The following is a 15,941-nucleotide window of genomic DNA, read 5'->3' on the forward strand; positions in this document are numbered from 1 at the left end:
ATTCTGATTCAACAGGCTGGCAAGTGGCAACTTCAAGTTACACGACTTAAAAAAGTACTCTAATTTACTTACAAGATTTGCCGTGCAAAAAAGATTGATCTTATACTGTGGCTGCAGATTCTATTTAGTTTGTTGCCTTACTAATGCATTTGTACTTGAGATGGTTGATTTTTGCTAAAAATGTGTTTTACACCTTGGATCCCATTGCTAGTATTTGAGGAGTTTAAATTTAGTTCATATTACATTGCATTTGTTTTCTATATAATGTGGCGGTCATATTCTTTATGGTAGGATAAAGGGCTGCAACAATATGGATAGGAGTTGGATGTCTATTAAGAACTACCTCGACCCCAAGTATTTAGATGGAGTTGATGAATTTATTAAGTTTGATTTTCTAGGCAAGGATCCTAATTGTAAACTGCCATGTCCTTGCAAAGTATGCAATAATTTTGAGGATCAAACTAAGGAAGTCATGGCCAATCACTTGTGTCAAGGAATTGTTGATAGTTATACTAGGTGGATATATCATGGCGAAGGGTTTGAATCTGATGATGAGAATGATGACATAGAAATAAGTGACAACGATAGTGACTTTGACAGTATGGAGGAGTTGTTAAATGATGTAGGAGTTGCTAACTTTGGTGAGAGTTGGAGACATTCACCGGAACTTGATACGGGTGCTTGTACCGAGAAAGAAGGAGAAGCAAGTAGGTTTCTCAGATTATTATCGGAGGCTGAAAAATCTCTATACCCGGGCTGTGAAAAGTATTCAAAACTCTCGTTTATTGTCCATATCCTCCACTTGAAAACAATGAATCGGTGGACTTGTAAATCTACTGATATGTTGCTGAAGTTCTTGCATCAAGTATTTCCTACAGCTTTGATTCCCAGTTCATATTACGAGGCAAAAAATTTCATCCGTGAGTTGGGGCTGAAGTGTGAAAAGATCCACGCCTGTGAAAATGATTGCGCACTTTTTTGGAATGAAAATAAAGGCCTTGATCATTGTCCAAATGAAAAATGTAAAGCACCGCGGTATAAATCTCCAAATTCCAAAATACCTAGAAAGGTGTTGCGTTATTTTCCATTAAAACCAAGGCTGCAAAGACTGTTTGTGAACAAAGAGATTGCTCGGGATATGAGGTGGCATAAGGAGAGACGTGTAGATAATGAGAACATGATGCGACACCCTGCTGATTCATTAGCTTGGAAGGATTTTGATAGAAATCACAAGTCCTTCGCTGAAGATCCTAGAAATGTGAGGCTAGGACTTGCTAGTGATGGCTTTAATCCCTTTGGAACCATGAGCAATTCATACAGTATATGGCCTGTTATCCTTGTTCCTTACAATCTACCTCCTTGGAAATGCTTAAAAGATCCATTTTTTTTCCTATCAATGATTATTCCTGGTCCCAAAGCACCTGGAAATGACATTGACATATTCTTTAGACCACTAGTTGATGAGTTAAAAGAGTTATTTGCCACTGGTGTGGAGACATATGATGCCTTCAGGGAGGAGAAGTTCATGTTACGTGCAGCACTTTTGTGGACAATAAACGATTTTCCAGCATATGGCTATTTGTCGGGATGGAGTACAAAAGGGTACAAGGCATGTCCTATGTGCTTAGATGAGACGACTAGTCTATATCTTAATAATGGTCACAAATGTTGTTACATGGGCCATCGCCGTTTTCTGCCTATTGATCATAAATGTCGTCGAGAAAAAAAGCAATTTAATGGAGAAAGAGAACATAGACAGCCTCCTAGGACCCTATCAGGTGAGGAAGTCCTCCAACAACTTCTTCGTATTGAGCAAGTTGAGTTTGGCAAGGCACCTGATTTGCTGCAACAAAAGAAAAGAAAACGCGTGCAGAACAGTTCAAATTGGAAGAAGAAGAGCATATTCTTTGAACTTCCATATTGGAGTACCAATAAAATTAGACATAATTTGGATATTATGCACATTGTCAAGAATGTATGTGAATCTTTGGTAGGTACATTAATGAATATCCCTTCGAGAACTAAGGACACATGGCAGGCTAGGGAGTATTTAAAAGAAATGGGATTAAGGGAAGAGTTGCATCTACAACCGGGAGGTGGCACATCTAAAGTTATGCCACCTGCATGTTACACTTTATCAAGCCTAGAGAAAAAGAATTTCTGCCAGTTTTTTAGCACTATCAAGTTCCCGGATGGCTTTGCTTCAAACATTCCTCGATGTGTGAAGACCAAGGAGCGTCAACTTTTAGGAATGAAGAGTCATGACTACTATGTGTTCATACAACGACTTCTTCCACTAGCAACTAGAGGAATGCTGTCAAAAGATGTATCTCAGATTTTAGTAGAGATCAGCAATTTTTTTCGAAAAATTTGTTCTCGAACTCTCTATCTAGATGAGCTGGAAATGCAGGAAAAAAATATTATTTTAATACTATGCAAACTTGAGAAAATTTTTCCTCCAAATTTCTTTGATGTAATGGTCCATTTAATGGTCCATTTACCCACTGAATCCAAGATTGCTGGACCAGCCCAATACCGGTGGATGTTTCCATTTGAGAGGTACATGCCTCTTAATTTTAATAATGCCTATTTGATTTACCTCCAATTTTCTTATTTTCTAACAACTCCGGCTGAATTTTTTTTGGATAGAAAAATGGGTCAATACAAAGGCTATGTGAATAATAGGGCACGACCTGAAGGCTGTATAGCTGAGCGGTACTTGGATGATGAATGACTTACATTCATTTCCAGGTATTTGCATGATGTTCCGACCAGGTTTAATCAAACGGAACGAAATATGGAGAAACACGAAGCTGCTGGAAAATTATCTATATTTTCTAGCTTGGCTCGGCCCTTTGGGGCAGCACTGATTGGTTATCTAAGTGAGGTTGAATTGCAAAGAATACACCTATTCATCTTGAAAAATTGTGAAGAAGTAGATGCTTACATGAGGTAATAATATACTTTAATGCTAAATCTATGCCGTGTTCTATAATATGTTCTTCATTGCTTATAATTAAAGTCATTTGATAGAATATGTAACTACTTCTACTACTACAAATTTAGGGAGCATAGACAAATTCTTGAAAAGCAAAATTTATCGAGCGTACAGCAAAGGCTAGACTCGAAGTTTTCAAAGTGGTTTGAAAAACGTGTAAGTATTGGAAGAGAAGTTAAAAACTTGTCAATTTCCTTTACTTTTTATTTTAGTAAACTATTAAAGAATCTGGTATGGCTGATGTAGGTCATGTATACACATGCACGTGGAGAATGTACTGATGAATTGTTGTCCTTGGCTAGAGGACCTGATTTTCGAGTCAATACATTTGTTGGCTGTAATGTGAATGGATTTAGATTCCACATTAAGGCTCGGGAAAGAGAAAGAAAGACACAAAATAGTGGAGTTATGGTAAAGGGGGAGCATGCTGATAAAGAAACATACTTCTATGGTACAATTACTGATATAGTTGAGGTTGAATACTCATTTACTCAAAATCGAGTAGTTGTGTTTAAATGTGATTGGTGGGACTTGAGAAATACTTCGGGAATCAAAGTAGACAAGCAGAGCAATATCACTAGCATCAACATGTCAAAAACATGGTACTCAGACCAGCCTTTTATATTAGCATCCCAAGCTGAACAAGTTTTCTATCTTCAAGATATGAAGCTTGGAGGTAATTGGCATGTTGTAGAGTTAGTTAGTCCACGCTCATCTTATGATGTTCCTGAGAAGCATGAAGATGATTTGGTTGATAACGAAGAGGCTTACCAAGAAGAATATCATGAAGATTTGATTGGTGTACAAGAAAATCTTGAGTTGGTCAGTTTGAAGATAGGAGATGTGCAAACTGAAGAAAGGATAGAGGCTGGTGCTATGTTTTTTATAGAATTGTCAGCTAGCCGTACAAGGCAATTGGATGACAATTTTATTGATAATGATGAGGAAATTGAGCAACAATTCAATTCTGAGGATGAAAATGAACAATTTGTACAAATCGATGACTATGAATCAGATTAAACAATGTTGTTCATTGAATTTCTTAATCAAATTTTTTCTTGTATTTTTTCTGTAGTTTATGATATGTTGTCATGGCTGCTTGTGTTGTTTACGATTTTGGTGGTGCTTGCGTTATATGATTATGTAGATAGATGGCTAGACCGGGGAAAAAGGGAAAATTTACTTTACGACAAAGTCGGGATGCTGGGCGAGGAATTGTGGAGCAAACTGAAGAAAATGTAAGCTGTCAGGTAAAGAAACAAGAGTCATTTCCAGATATTTTCTTTTTTCCTAAACTAGCAATTATCATCCTAAACTAGTTACTATTGATAAGCGCATTCTTATGTTATTGTAGCAAGCTAGTGAACCAAAAAATAGTGCAATTCCCAAGACAAGCAATGTCACTGAACCTGTATTGACAAAAAGGTCTTCTAGGATCCGTCTATTTGATGAATCTGAGGTTAGTTATTATTTTTTTCAATCTGCCACTTAGATAAACTGGTTTATGACAAAGCAATTGATTCAACTTTTACATGTCGTTGTATAATGGTGGCTTAAATTGCTGGATTATAGATTCCTAGTGCATCCTCTGCTAGAGAAAATGCTACAAGAAATTCAGGTATACAAGCTGAGAGTAGACAGATTGCTGAAAAATCTTTAGACAATGGAATGACATCACAAGAAGCTGCTGGGATGCAAATTGATGGAACTCCTACTTCACAGCATGTTGGATCTAATCAAGCTATTGGTTGTGAAAGCAATGAAACTGAAAGTATGCAAGACCTTGAGTCAAACGGTTCAGGTATGTCAGTTTTATGTGTAATTCTACTCTAATTAACTAATTACTGCCATGGCTGCTATTGTTAGCACTTATGGTCTTGTTTACGTTGTATCTACTAGACCAAGTGACGTTAAAAAGAAAAAGAGGATATACGCGTAATATTGCACTATCAAATGAAAAGAAAGCTGGAAAAAAGGTGAACATTACTGTTTCTGAAATAAGTGGAAGACTAGTTGGAGAAGGTGCTCAGCGATACATTTCAGAGGCAAGCTGCGTTATTCGAAAGTATGGCAAGTGGAAAGCACCTAAATGGGGCAAGCTTCCTAAAGATGATAGATATCAACTGCTAAGAATTACTAATGTAAGAATCTGCTATCATAGTATTTTTTTGGTTTTCTAGACGCAATTTAAATTAGTCCATTAATTTTTTCTGATTTTGATATGTCCTTCTATTTTTAATTCAGAATAGTTTCACTTATGATGGAGGAGAGCATGTGAAACCAGCTTTAATTAAGCAATTAAATTCACAGTATAGAAGTCGACGTTATAATTTTCACATGCTATTCAAAAAATGTGGCTCTAAGGAAGAAGCTCTTGCACGTCGACCAGAATATGTGGAAGAATCAGATTGGATTTACCTTTGCGATTACTATTGTAGTCCAGAATTCAAGGTATGTGTAGCACATACTTGTTAATTTGCTATATACTTTGCCAATGTCTCTTTTTTATCTAGATCTGAGATAGAATTGACAATTGTAGGCCTTAAGTGAGCGAAATAAGCTGAACAGATCAAAGCAGCAAACTGCCCATACAGCTGGAACAAAATCATTTTTACGTCATAAGGATGACCGGGTCAGTAAACGTGTAAAGTAGTTCATTTATGATGTGTGGTTGGGTTATTTAACCTGTTTTGCTAATAGGAAGCTAAGGAGGGAAGGACAGTTGGACCAATTGAACTTTATGACATGACACATTTTAGTCGAAAGAAGAATGCTATGGTTGACGAGACATCAACTGAAAAACTGGTAAGAAATATATCACTTTCAACTGAATACCAATGCTTCATGTCTCTTATGCATATATCAATAATAGCAAACCTGTGATTGTAGAGCAAAATGAAGGAGTTACAGCTAGAAGCTCAATCTAGTGGTGTAAATCGAACCGAAGAAGACATCTGTATTGAGGTGACTGGGCGTATAACTGGATATGTACGTGGTCGTGGCCCCTCCAAGGCTAGTTTAATTACACAAAAACTTGCAGAGATAGAAGAATTCAAAAAAAGGGCAGAACAAGCTGAGAAACGATCAGCTGAATTGGAAGTTCAAGTCCAATCTCAACAGCAACTGATGCAAAGGCTTGAGAATCAACAAACTGAAATGCAAAACCAGCAGCTTGAAATGCAGGAACTCCTCAAGGCTTTACGAGCAGAATTGCAGTCCAAGAACCAAGGCAATGGAAATGCATCTGGTAGTAATAGCTGGTAATGCATCCTTCTCATACGAATAATTGAATTACAATACTAATGTGAACTATTGCTATTCTGATCCTTTAACTTATTGATTTTGGGGCTGATGTTATGCATCATTGTGGACTGTTTTTGATAATAGCATTTTTTGGGGCTGATGTGACCTGTTTTTGGGTAACTTGTGGTCACTGTGGACTGTTTTTTGGTAATAGCTGGTAATAGCATTTATTGGGGCTGATGTTATGCATCATTTTGGACTATTTTTTGTTATAGTTGTGTAGTTTATGGTTATGGTTATGGCTGACCTGTAGTTTTTGGTAACTTGTGGTCACTGTGGACTGTTTTAGAGAGCTCTTTAGTTGAGCTTATGCAGTGTTGTATTTGTATAGATTGGATTGTGATTTCTAACTTTTTGCTGGTGTTGTAATATGTGGGTCCAAATTATATGAGGTTCTTAATGAATTGTAATTTTTGTCTTAATAATCTAAGTCTCATTACTTGTTCTTTATTATTGTACTCCTCCCCTTACCTACTTCTTTTACTCTTTTATGACAGATAAATGCTATTCATACTAGCTTTTGAAAGATATCTATGGTTATGGTTGAAGCATGTTGAAGACAAAATTGCCTTTTGCTCATGGAGTGGTTCATTTAGATATTCTTCAATTTCTTAAACTGTGATTACTTTTGTAAATGTACCTTATGTACAAGTGATATTTTGGACAAATGTTATTTTTGTAGGCATTAGTTGGGTAATGTACACTTGAATTTGGCATTTGAGAATGCTATATTATTACCATGTAATCTAATGCAAATACTTTTGGTTATCAATCGTTCATGTTTATTTGTATGGTTTGTTTAAAATCAATGATTTAGCAATGATATCAGTCGCCAAATTATGACTATTAAGCTATTGAGAAATTATCTAATGACAAAAAAAAGTTGTCACAAAATAGAAAATAAAAACTCCTTGTCACAACAGAGACTGTCACTAAATCTAAGCTACATTTGTGACGGCAATTGTTGTCAGTAAAATAGTTATATACAATGGCTTTCGGTGCTTTTAGTGACGACTTTAAGTAGAGCATTTTTGACAAAAGATCAAGTCATCAATAAAACACTTCCAGATTGTCGTCACTAATGACAACTATTTAGTGATGACATTTCAGGTCGTCACTAAATAGTTGTCATTAGTGACGACAATCCGGAAGTGTTTTATTGACGACTTGATCTTTTGTCAAAAATGCTCTACTTAAAGTCGTCACTAATGATAACTATTTAGTGACGACATTTTAGGTCGTCACTGTTTACTTTTACCGACGGGGATTTAGTGACGACTTTGTGACGATCAAAAAGTCGTCAATAAAAGGTATTTGTGACGATATTTGTATGTTCTGTGATGACTTTGTGTTGTCACTGATGAACAATTTTCTTGTAGTGAGTGATTCAAGTGTGAGAATACTCTTTAAAGAAGATTTGTACTCTTAGTTGTGTAACTTTCGATAAGTTTTTCAAATGTGTTTCTATTTCTTCAATAGTGTAGATTTGTGAGGGTTATCCGAACGATAGTAAAATTTCCTTGCTTGACCAAGTGCGGCTTGAGGCGAGGAGGAAGTGATCCTTCCTTTGTACACAAGAGATTGATTGTAAGTTGATCAACTTGAAGAAACTTGCTATATAAAGTGGTATTCAAACTCAAGTGGAGTTTGAAACTTGGTTTGCTATTCTATCTTTTTACTTACTGTCTTGCAATATAAATTGTCTATCTCTTCTACTCTCAAACACTTGTGCTTCCTCATCAATTGCTCCATTGTGTGGTCTTTTAAAAAAAAAGGGCAAGTTCTAAAAAATGACTCATATCTTGGCCAATTTTTTAAACCACCTAATTCACCCCCCCTCTTAGGTTATTTTCGATCCTTACAATTGGTATCAGAGTTTGGTCTCCTAGAGATTAAACTCAATCGGTTTTGGAGTAAAAATGACAACTAACAATGTCATATTTTTTTAAGGACAATCCGTCACTAGACCCCCAATATTCAATGGATCAAATTATGTGAGTTGAAAGGAGAGGATGATTATCTTCTTACAATTTATTGATATTAAGTTGTGGTTTATTGTCAATGAAGGTCCATATGATGCCTCTAGTATTGATGAACTTACTCTTAGGTCGAGACCAAAAATAAGGAGTGAGTTGACTGGTGATGATAGAACTCATCTTACTTTAAATGTCAAGGCTATGAATGTTTTATACAGTGCTTTAGATTCAAATGAGTCTATTAGAGTCAAAGGTTGTAGATCTGCAAAAGAGATTTGGGATAAACTCAAAAAAATTTATGAAGGAAATGAGAATGTGAGAGAACAAAAGAAGTCCATTCTGGTCACTAAATATGAATCTTTTAAGATGGAACCTCAGGAAAATATTGACAAGATGTATTGCAGATTCAATGATGTTATTAAGAATTTAGAAATATTTGAAAAGGATTACTCTCTAGGTGAAAAAAATAGAAAAATTCTGAATACTTTATCAAAGGATTGGGAGAGTAAAGTGACTGCCATTGAGGAAGCTAAAGATCTAAATACCTTGCCCATTGAATCTCTTATTAATTCTCTAACTTCTTATGAGTTGAAACTCAAGTCCAAGGTGCAGGTGGAAGAAGATACAAAGGTGAGGTAGTAAGAAATAAGGCTAGACTTGTAGCCAAGGGATATACTCAAGAAGAAGGAATTAATTTTGATGAATCATTTGCACCCGTAGCTAGGCTGGAATCAATTAGAATATTTTTGGCCTTTGCATGTTTCAAGAACTTTAAATTATTTCAAATGGATGTTAAAAGTGCTTTCTTAAATGGATTTATTGATCAAGAAGTATATGTTGATCAACCTCCTGATTTTGAAATTGAAATTTATCCAAATCATGTATTTAAATTCTCAAAAGCTTTTTATGGACTAAAACAAGCTCCAAGAGTATGGTATGAATGTTTCAGTGGTTTTTTGATTAAAAATGGTTTTAAAAGAGATATTGTAGATACTACTCTTTTCACTAAGCAAAGTTCACGTTATCTTTTAATTGTACAAATATATGTGGATGATATTATATTCGGTGTTACTAATGAGAATTTGTGCAAGGATTTTTTCAATATCATGCAAAAAGAGTTTGAAATGAGCATGATGGGAGAATTAAATTTCTTCCTTGGACTCCAAGTGGTTCAAACCCGAGATGGAACGTTCATCAATCAAACAAAATACACCAAGGAACTACTCAAAAGATTTGGAATTGAGGATTCAAAGCAGGTCGGAACACCTATGTGCACGTCTACCAAACTTGACAAGGATGAAGAAGGTACAAAAGTTGATGAAAAAAAGTATAGAGGTATGATTGGTAGTTTGCTTTACTTAACGACTAATAGACCTGATATCATGTTTGTTGTGTGCTTATGTGCTCGTTTTCAGTCTTGTCCAAAGGAATCTCATTTAAATGCAGTAAAAAGAATTTTTAGATATCTAAAAGGAATCTTGAATTTTGGCATATGGTATCCTAAGTGTCATGAACTTCCTTTGTATGGATTCTCTAATGCTGATTTCGGCGGTTGTAGGGTTGATAGAAAAAGTACAACAGGTATATGTAACTTTCTTGAAAATTGCTTAGTATCCTGGTTTACCAAGAACAAAATGCTATTTCACTATCTACAACTGAAGCTGAATATGTTGCCGTTGGAGCTTGTTGTGCTCAATTATTGTGGATGAAAAACACATTGAATGATTTTGGATTGATGTATGATTGTGTGCCTATGTATTGTGATAACACTAGTGCAATAAATTTGACAAAAAATCCCATCCAATATTCTATGATAAAGGACATAGACATAAAGTATCATTTCATTCACGATCTTGTCCATAAGGGTGAAATTTGTGTTCAATATGTCTGTTCAAAAGATCAAATTACTGATATTCTCATAAAAGCTTTACCACTGGATCAATTTGTGTCTTTGAGAACAAAATTGGGCGTTTCAGAAAAAATACTCTAAAAATTCTCTGGTCACTCTTTGTGAGGCCCCAGTTCGTTCTACGTTGAGATATTCATTATTTGGGCGGTAACGTTTGGTTTGGGAGTATTTCGAAAACCCTAAGTAGGGATTAAGATTTAAACCCTAAGTTCCGGTTAAGATTGAAAACCCGTTTCTTCTACATTTTCTTTATTAGAAAATTCCCCAGTTAATTTTTATTGAGTAAATAGAGTTTTTAGATGATTTTTCTAGTATTAGTTAGTTTTTGAGAAATTAAGAACGTATATCGGATATGGGACCCACTAGTGCGAAAAGTTCGGAAAAATTCGGCCAATAAGGTTAAGTTTCGGATACTGTGTAAAATTTATCGGGTGTTAAGAGATAAGTAGTGTGTGTGAAGTGATTGATGTGAGAGAGAAAAGAAAGATAAGAAGGCATTAATGGAGGTGACAAGTGTCACTTTCCTATTGGTTGGACTTTAAGAATTACTATTTACTTTCTTGACTTTTTTGACCAAAGGATTAAATATAAAAAAAAATGCCCAAAATTCACCATTTTTCTCTTCCTTGTGGCCGGCTCTCTCCTTGCAAAGAAGAAGGAAATTCCACCAACTTTCAAGCTTCCATAAGCTTCAATCTTCTATAAACAAAAGCTTAGACTAGATTTCACTCCATAAAATCCTATCTTCTAGTGCTAGTAAGGGTTGTAGTGAAGTTTGTTTGAAGAGCTAAGTGTCCAACACCTCTCTACATCTCTTGTTCTTAGGTAAGTGATGTTTTACTACTTCCTTATACTTAATGATGGTTATTTTGTGCTTAATGGTGGCATAAGTGTTAGAATATACGATTTATTTCTTGATTTGAAGAGTTTTGGTGAAGTTTTTCATTTTATGATGAATTTTCTGGTTTAAAATGAATGGGATGTTGTGGCCTTGTATGATGATTGGCAATGGACTATAATAACTCTAGTAGGTGTGAATTGTTGATAAATGCAATCAATTATGGATTTGGATGGAAAAATGGAAAGTTAGGGTTTATAAAATCCCAATTCTGTCTGGTTTTGGATCATAGGGTTAGAGGCCGAATTAGACTTTGCTCAAAACATGAAAGTTGTAGGTATTGATGTGTATACGGTGCCTGTAAAATTTCAGGGCATTTGGATTAGTGTAGAATGAGTTATGACGAAATTACTGTAGCTGTTCTGCTTTGATCAGAATGCGAAAACTGCGTTGGTATTTGGCTGTTTTGACTGGAATTGGTTTGGATTTTGAAGTTGGTGTCTTCTGATGAAATGTAACTGGATGTCTTAGCTAACATATGCCTTTGGAATTTCGGCATTTGGACTTGTATGGACTGAGTTATATCGATTACAGTTTTCTGTGTTTTGCAAACCTGTTTTGGTGAATCTGGTTTAGTATTTGGCACATTTGACCTAGTTGTGCTAGGAACTGGATTGAGTGGCCTTCTCCAATATTGTAACCCTGTTTCTTAGCTTCGAAACGGTGGGTCTTACACCCCCATCCGATAACCGTAGTGAATTTGGTGCCATTACCGCATATTAAGGTCAAATACGGTTTGTGATCCTGTTTTGCAATTCTGGTATAGTGTCTTGCATTTTTGACCTTGTTACATTCAAAATTGGACAAAGTTTCCTTCTTCAACATTGTAGCCCCTTAAGTCCCGGATATCCCTGTAAATTTTCAGGTTAAACGGATTAGTATATCCTGAGCTATAAACGAAATACTCAGACCTGTTTTGACCGTCAAATTCTGTTACGTTTTTGGACAGTTTATGACTGGAACTTTGGCTTCACATTTGACTGGGTTACAAGCTGTTTGGGCTTGCGACCAAAACACCAAACTTATAGCCTTATATCAGAGCTTTCTAACGCCCTTGGAATTTCATGAATCGGATTTATAAAACCTGAGATATAGCCGAGCAAATAAGGCCTGGCCGTGAAGATGACCATTTTCTGGTCAGATCTGTTTTGGTCTTGATGACCAATTTCCGTTCCGAATTTGGATTGCCGACCTTCATGAAAGTTGTTCCATTTGGAATGAACTATCTAACTGCCAATTTTCAGCTCTTTTGACCATGTGTAGCATAGAAAACAGTCGCACTCAAAACTGACCATTTGTGCATTGGCCAGATTTCGTAAGTGATTGTGTTTGGTCATTTGGGACTGAAGCCTCCAGTTTCAGTTCTGGATGTCTTCATAACAGTTGTTGTTCATCCTTTAAGCTTCGATTTGGCATCTCATACGCCTTAATCCGATATTCGTAGCTCAACTTATGGGTAAACTAGAAATGAGTATCAAATCTGCCGTTTCCGTTTCCGTCCGTCATATTTACGTGCGCGCGTGTCGTTTTGCCGTTTTGCTTGTTTTGGGCATGTTAGTGGCCGTTTGTGATAAAATCTTCTATTTCAGACAGCGGTGAGCTAGGCGGAGCCGGTGGGGCCCACTACTAGCGAACGCGCGAAGCGATTTTGCTTTCGTACTACTTTTGGTATTTTGAGTAAGTATTCAGGCCAGTTTGGTGTGTTTTCTTTGCTATGTGTTTGAGATATGTGAAAAGGGTACTTAGGCGAGGGTGTACTTTATCACACTCGACCTAAACCCTAATTTGAATGTATAATTGTACTTGGCATATGTATATGAACCTTTTGGAACCAAAACCCTTGAGCTTGTGGCTCGGGGCGACTTTCGAGTAAAGTTTGTGAAGTTTGCAAAGTTTGTGAGTTCGTGGGCCCGATCTAAGACCTGTATGGACTATTCGAGCCGGTTAGGGCTTGGTCGAAGTCAGTCCAACTTAGTCTGAGGTCACCAAGTTTGTAGGTTCATGTTATGAACCAATTTTGTGAATCCGGTTCACCGAGAAGGTGACCAAGTTTGTGACCCGAGCTTGTGACTCAAGCTCAAGTTTGTGATTTCGTTCGCTCGGGCAAGTTTGTGAGGTGACTGGCCAGTGAGGGTGATAAGGTGTCGGTGGGTGTACAAGTGAAGTTCTACGGACCATTGAGTGTGGTCGACGGAGTGTCGGCAGGAGATCACGCATGGCATATGAATTGGCTTTGGAGCCACCTGTATCCTTATTATATGATGTTGTTCTTTTCTGCTTTTGCTTTACTCTTATTGTGTAATTGTTGCTACGTGAATTTATGCTTTCGCCCCTGTTTACTTACTAAGCATTTAGCTTACCCCTTTCCTTTTGTTTTCCTTAGCAGGGGCCGACGCGGGGACTTTTGGCTCGTATACTAGTATAGGTAGATTGGCTTGTAATAGTTGAACAGTTAGGATGTTTGTTTTTGTTTTGGTGGTTTGTATAAGGACCCTTCTTAGGGTCTACCTTTTGCTGGTTATTGTTATAGTATATTAGAGCGGTTTGGCTTGATGCTTTTGAAGATGTAAATAGACTTTTGGTGGTTGTATATATTATGAATCGTGTTCTTGTGGCTTAGAAGAGTTTTATTAGCTTTAAGTTTTGAGTCCTGGCGCGAGCTAGGCAGGCGGCCCGCCGATACCCTTGGGTTCGCCCTTGGGAGAAGTGGGGTCGTCACACTCTTTATCGGATGTCCGATGTGTTAGAACGGACGTCTGACAGTGTTCTTGATCATTTACCCAGAAAATTTTGGTTCGGATGGAGGGATCGGACGCTCTACTTCGTTCAGCCGTCCGACACTCAAAAATTGCGTCTTATAAGGAAACCCTCTGCGTTATTCAGTTCATTCTTATCCTTTTGTCTCGGACGCAACTCTTCATATTCCCTCAATTTCAAAATTCAAATTCATCTCTCCTCAGAACAAGTACCAAATCACTCTAACCGACACTTTCACATACCTATTCCGAGTTTATTGCGCATCATAACTTCCCCCAACCGCCAACTGCACTATAAATCTCAATTCTTACCCGAAACCCTAATCACAAAAATTTCTCCCTCTGTGGACAGTTCGTGCATCCACTGTAGTTCATACTGCACTCCTCATCGTTTGATACTTATTTGTTTCACATTACACAACAAAACCACACTGCATTGCAATCATAGTGAGGATTAGAGGAGGACCCGTGAGTATCGGACGCACCTTCAAGCTTCGTGATGAGAAAGATGAAGATGTTCAAGTTGTCGAACCTTCCATCAAATCACCCAAAAAAAAAACTGGAAATCGTGGTGGAAAAACAAAGCAATCTGCAAGGAAAAAGCAGAATGCGCAAACCAGAGAGCCATCTGTTGAACCATCCGATGAGCAGATGGAGGAGCATCAATCTAAAGGGCATCCAATAAGTGGCAATGAAGAGGAACTGGAGCAGCTTACAAATGCAGATGTAACCACCACGAAATCACCCAGGAAAGGAAAAAGGATTGCCAAAAGGAAGAGCATTGCTCAACCCAAGGGAAGGCAAACTGCTGATCCTTCTGGGGAACAGCAGGATGCAGAGAAAAATACTGAGGAATAACAGACTGATGAACCATCTACCAGGAAGTCACCAAGGACAAGGTCTGGTGTCCAGGGTACTGCACCAACTACTCTGCGCAATGAAAAAAAAAAGCGTCCAGAAAATGAACCAGAGATCCAAACTGCTGTTGAACCTACTTTCCTGCCCAAGTTCATCGATGATGAAGTTAGGGATAGATTTGAATGGATCTCGCAGAAAGGTTTCATCACTCAAAGGACCATCATTCCCTACGAATTCCGTAAGCTTGACCTTGAACCTGTTCTCAACCTTTTTGAATTCTAAAAATGGACTCATCTTTTTACCATTCCAAACACCTACTATCCTGACATGCTTCATCAATTTTTTGCAAACCTCAAAAAGAGTAAATCACATACTGATCTCATTTTACGTGTCAATTCTGTTAACATAGAGCTGAATCCTGAAATTGTCATCTCTGTTTTGGAAACCAAAATTGAAGATGGTTTTAAAGGCAAAATTGTAAATTTCTTTTCTTATGAAGAATTTCCCTCTGCATAACATCACTTTCATGTTGCAAAATTGATGACCTATTTTCAGTCTTACTTTAATACTCCTACTGAGGCAAGATTGGAAGATCTTAGTCCTCAAAACCTGATCATTTTTACCATAATTTCAAATCTGTTGGTGCCCACTGATGGTCACAGAACTGATGCAAACAAAATGGAACTTTATCTGTCTGCTGTTTTCTTGAAAAAATCCGAATTGATTTTGGTTTTGTCATGTGCAAATTTCTGCTCAAAATCAGCACTGACAACCGTATGAAACTGTCCTATGAAAAATTTCTGACTCCTATTTTTACTCATTTTGAAATTTCCTTTACTGGCAAATCTCCAAAAGAGAGTGCATCAACTGTGTTTTCAAAGGCTTACCTTGAAAGGAAAAATCTAAAATTTATTGAGGGTCATTGGTGCTACAAAGAAACTGTCTCTGAGTCTAGAAGAAAAAATTTTCATGAAACTCCTGTAACCCTTAGGACTTCTCGAGACCAATCTATGTATGGACACCCTTGACCCTTCATCCTAGAAGATCAGCCTCTATGCATACTTCATCCAATCTTGAGGTCATCTCTCTGCTTGATGACCTCAAACAACATATCCTGCTTCTTGAAGATGGCTTGATGATGATCATGACTTCTGAACAACAAGCCACCTTCGTTGCCAAAAGAAATCTGCTTGTACCTCCCATTCCTCCAAAAAATGAAAATGCACACCGAAAGGAGCCTAGA

At 37.1% G+C, this 15,941-nt stretch overlaps 1 protein-coding gene and 1 long non-coding RNA gene across 2 annotated transcripts; both read left to right on the plus strand.

The window, feature by feature from the left end:
- The first annotated feature begins 310 nt into the window (after positions 1-310).
- On the plus strand, positions 311-4,018 carry LOC113737275 (uncharacterized). Its single transcript, XM_027264526.2, has 4 exons — positions 311-2,559; positions 2,752-2,952; positions 3,067-3,154; positions 3,245-4,018. The coding sequence occupies exons 1-4, from the start codon at positions 311-313 to the stop codon at positions 4,016-4,018; spliced, it is 3,312 nt and encodes a 1,103-aa protein (XP_027120327.2).
- A 1,351-nt stretch (positions 4,019-5,369) lies between these two features.
- LOC140009224 (uncharacterized) lies at positions 5,370-5,647 on the plus strand. Its single transcript, XR_011816578.1, has 2 exons — positions 5,370-5,449; positions 5,538-5,647. It is a non-coding gene; the product is annotated as an uncharacterized lncRNA (long non-coding RNA).
- The last annotated feature ends 10,294 nt before the right edge of the window (positions 5,648-15,941 follow it).

This window comes from Coffea arabica, chromosome 6e (genome assembly GCF_036785885.1).
Source record: "Coffea arabica cultivar ET-39 chromosome 6e, Coffea Arabica ET-39 HiFi, whole genome shotgun sequence".
NCBI classification, from domain to species: Eukaryota; Viridiplantae; Streptophyta; class Magnoliopsida; order Gentianales; family Rubiaceae; genus Coffea; species Coffea arabica.

Bases quoted from the DNA above. Each gene is read 5' to 3' on its own strand.
- LOC113737275 (XM_027264526.2), top strand. From the start codon at position 311: ATGGATAGGAGTTGGATGTCTATTAAGAACTACCTCGACCCCAAGTAT. The intron at 2,953-3,066 runs GTAATAATATAC...CTACAAATTTAG, and splicing joins GAAGTAGATGCTTACATGAG to GGAGCATAGACAAATTCTTG. The intron at 3,155-3,244 runs GTAAGTATTGGA...TGGCTGATGTAG, and splicing joins CAAAGTGGTTTGAAAAACGT to GTCATGTATACACATGCACG.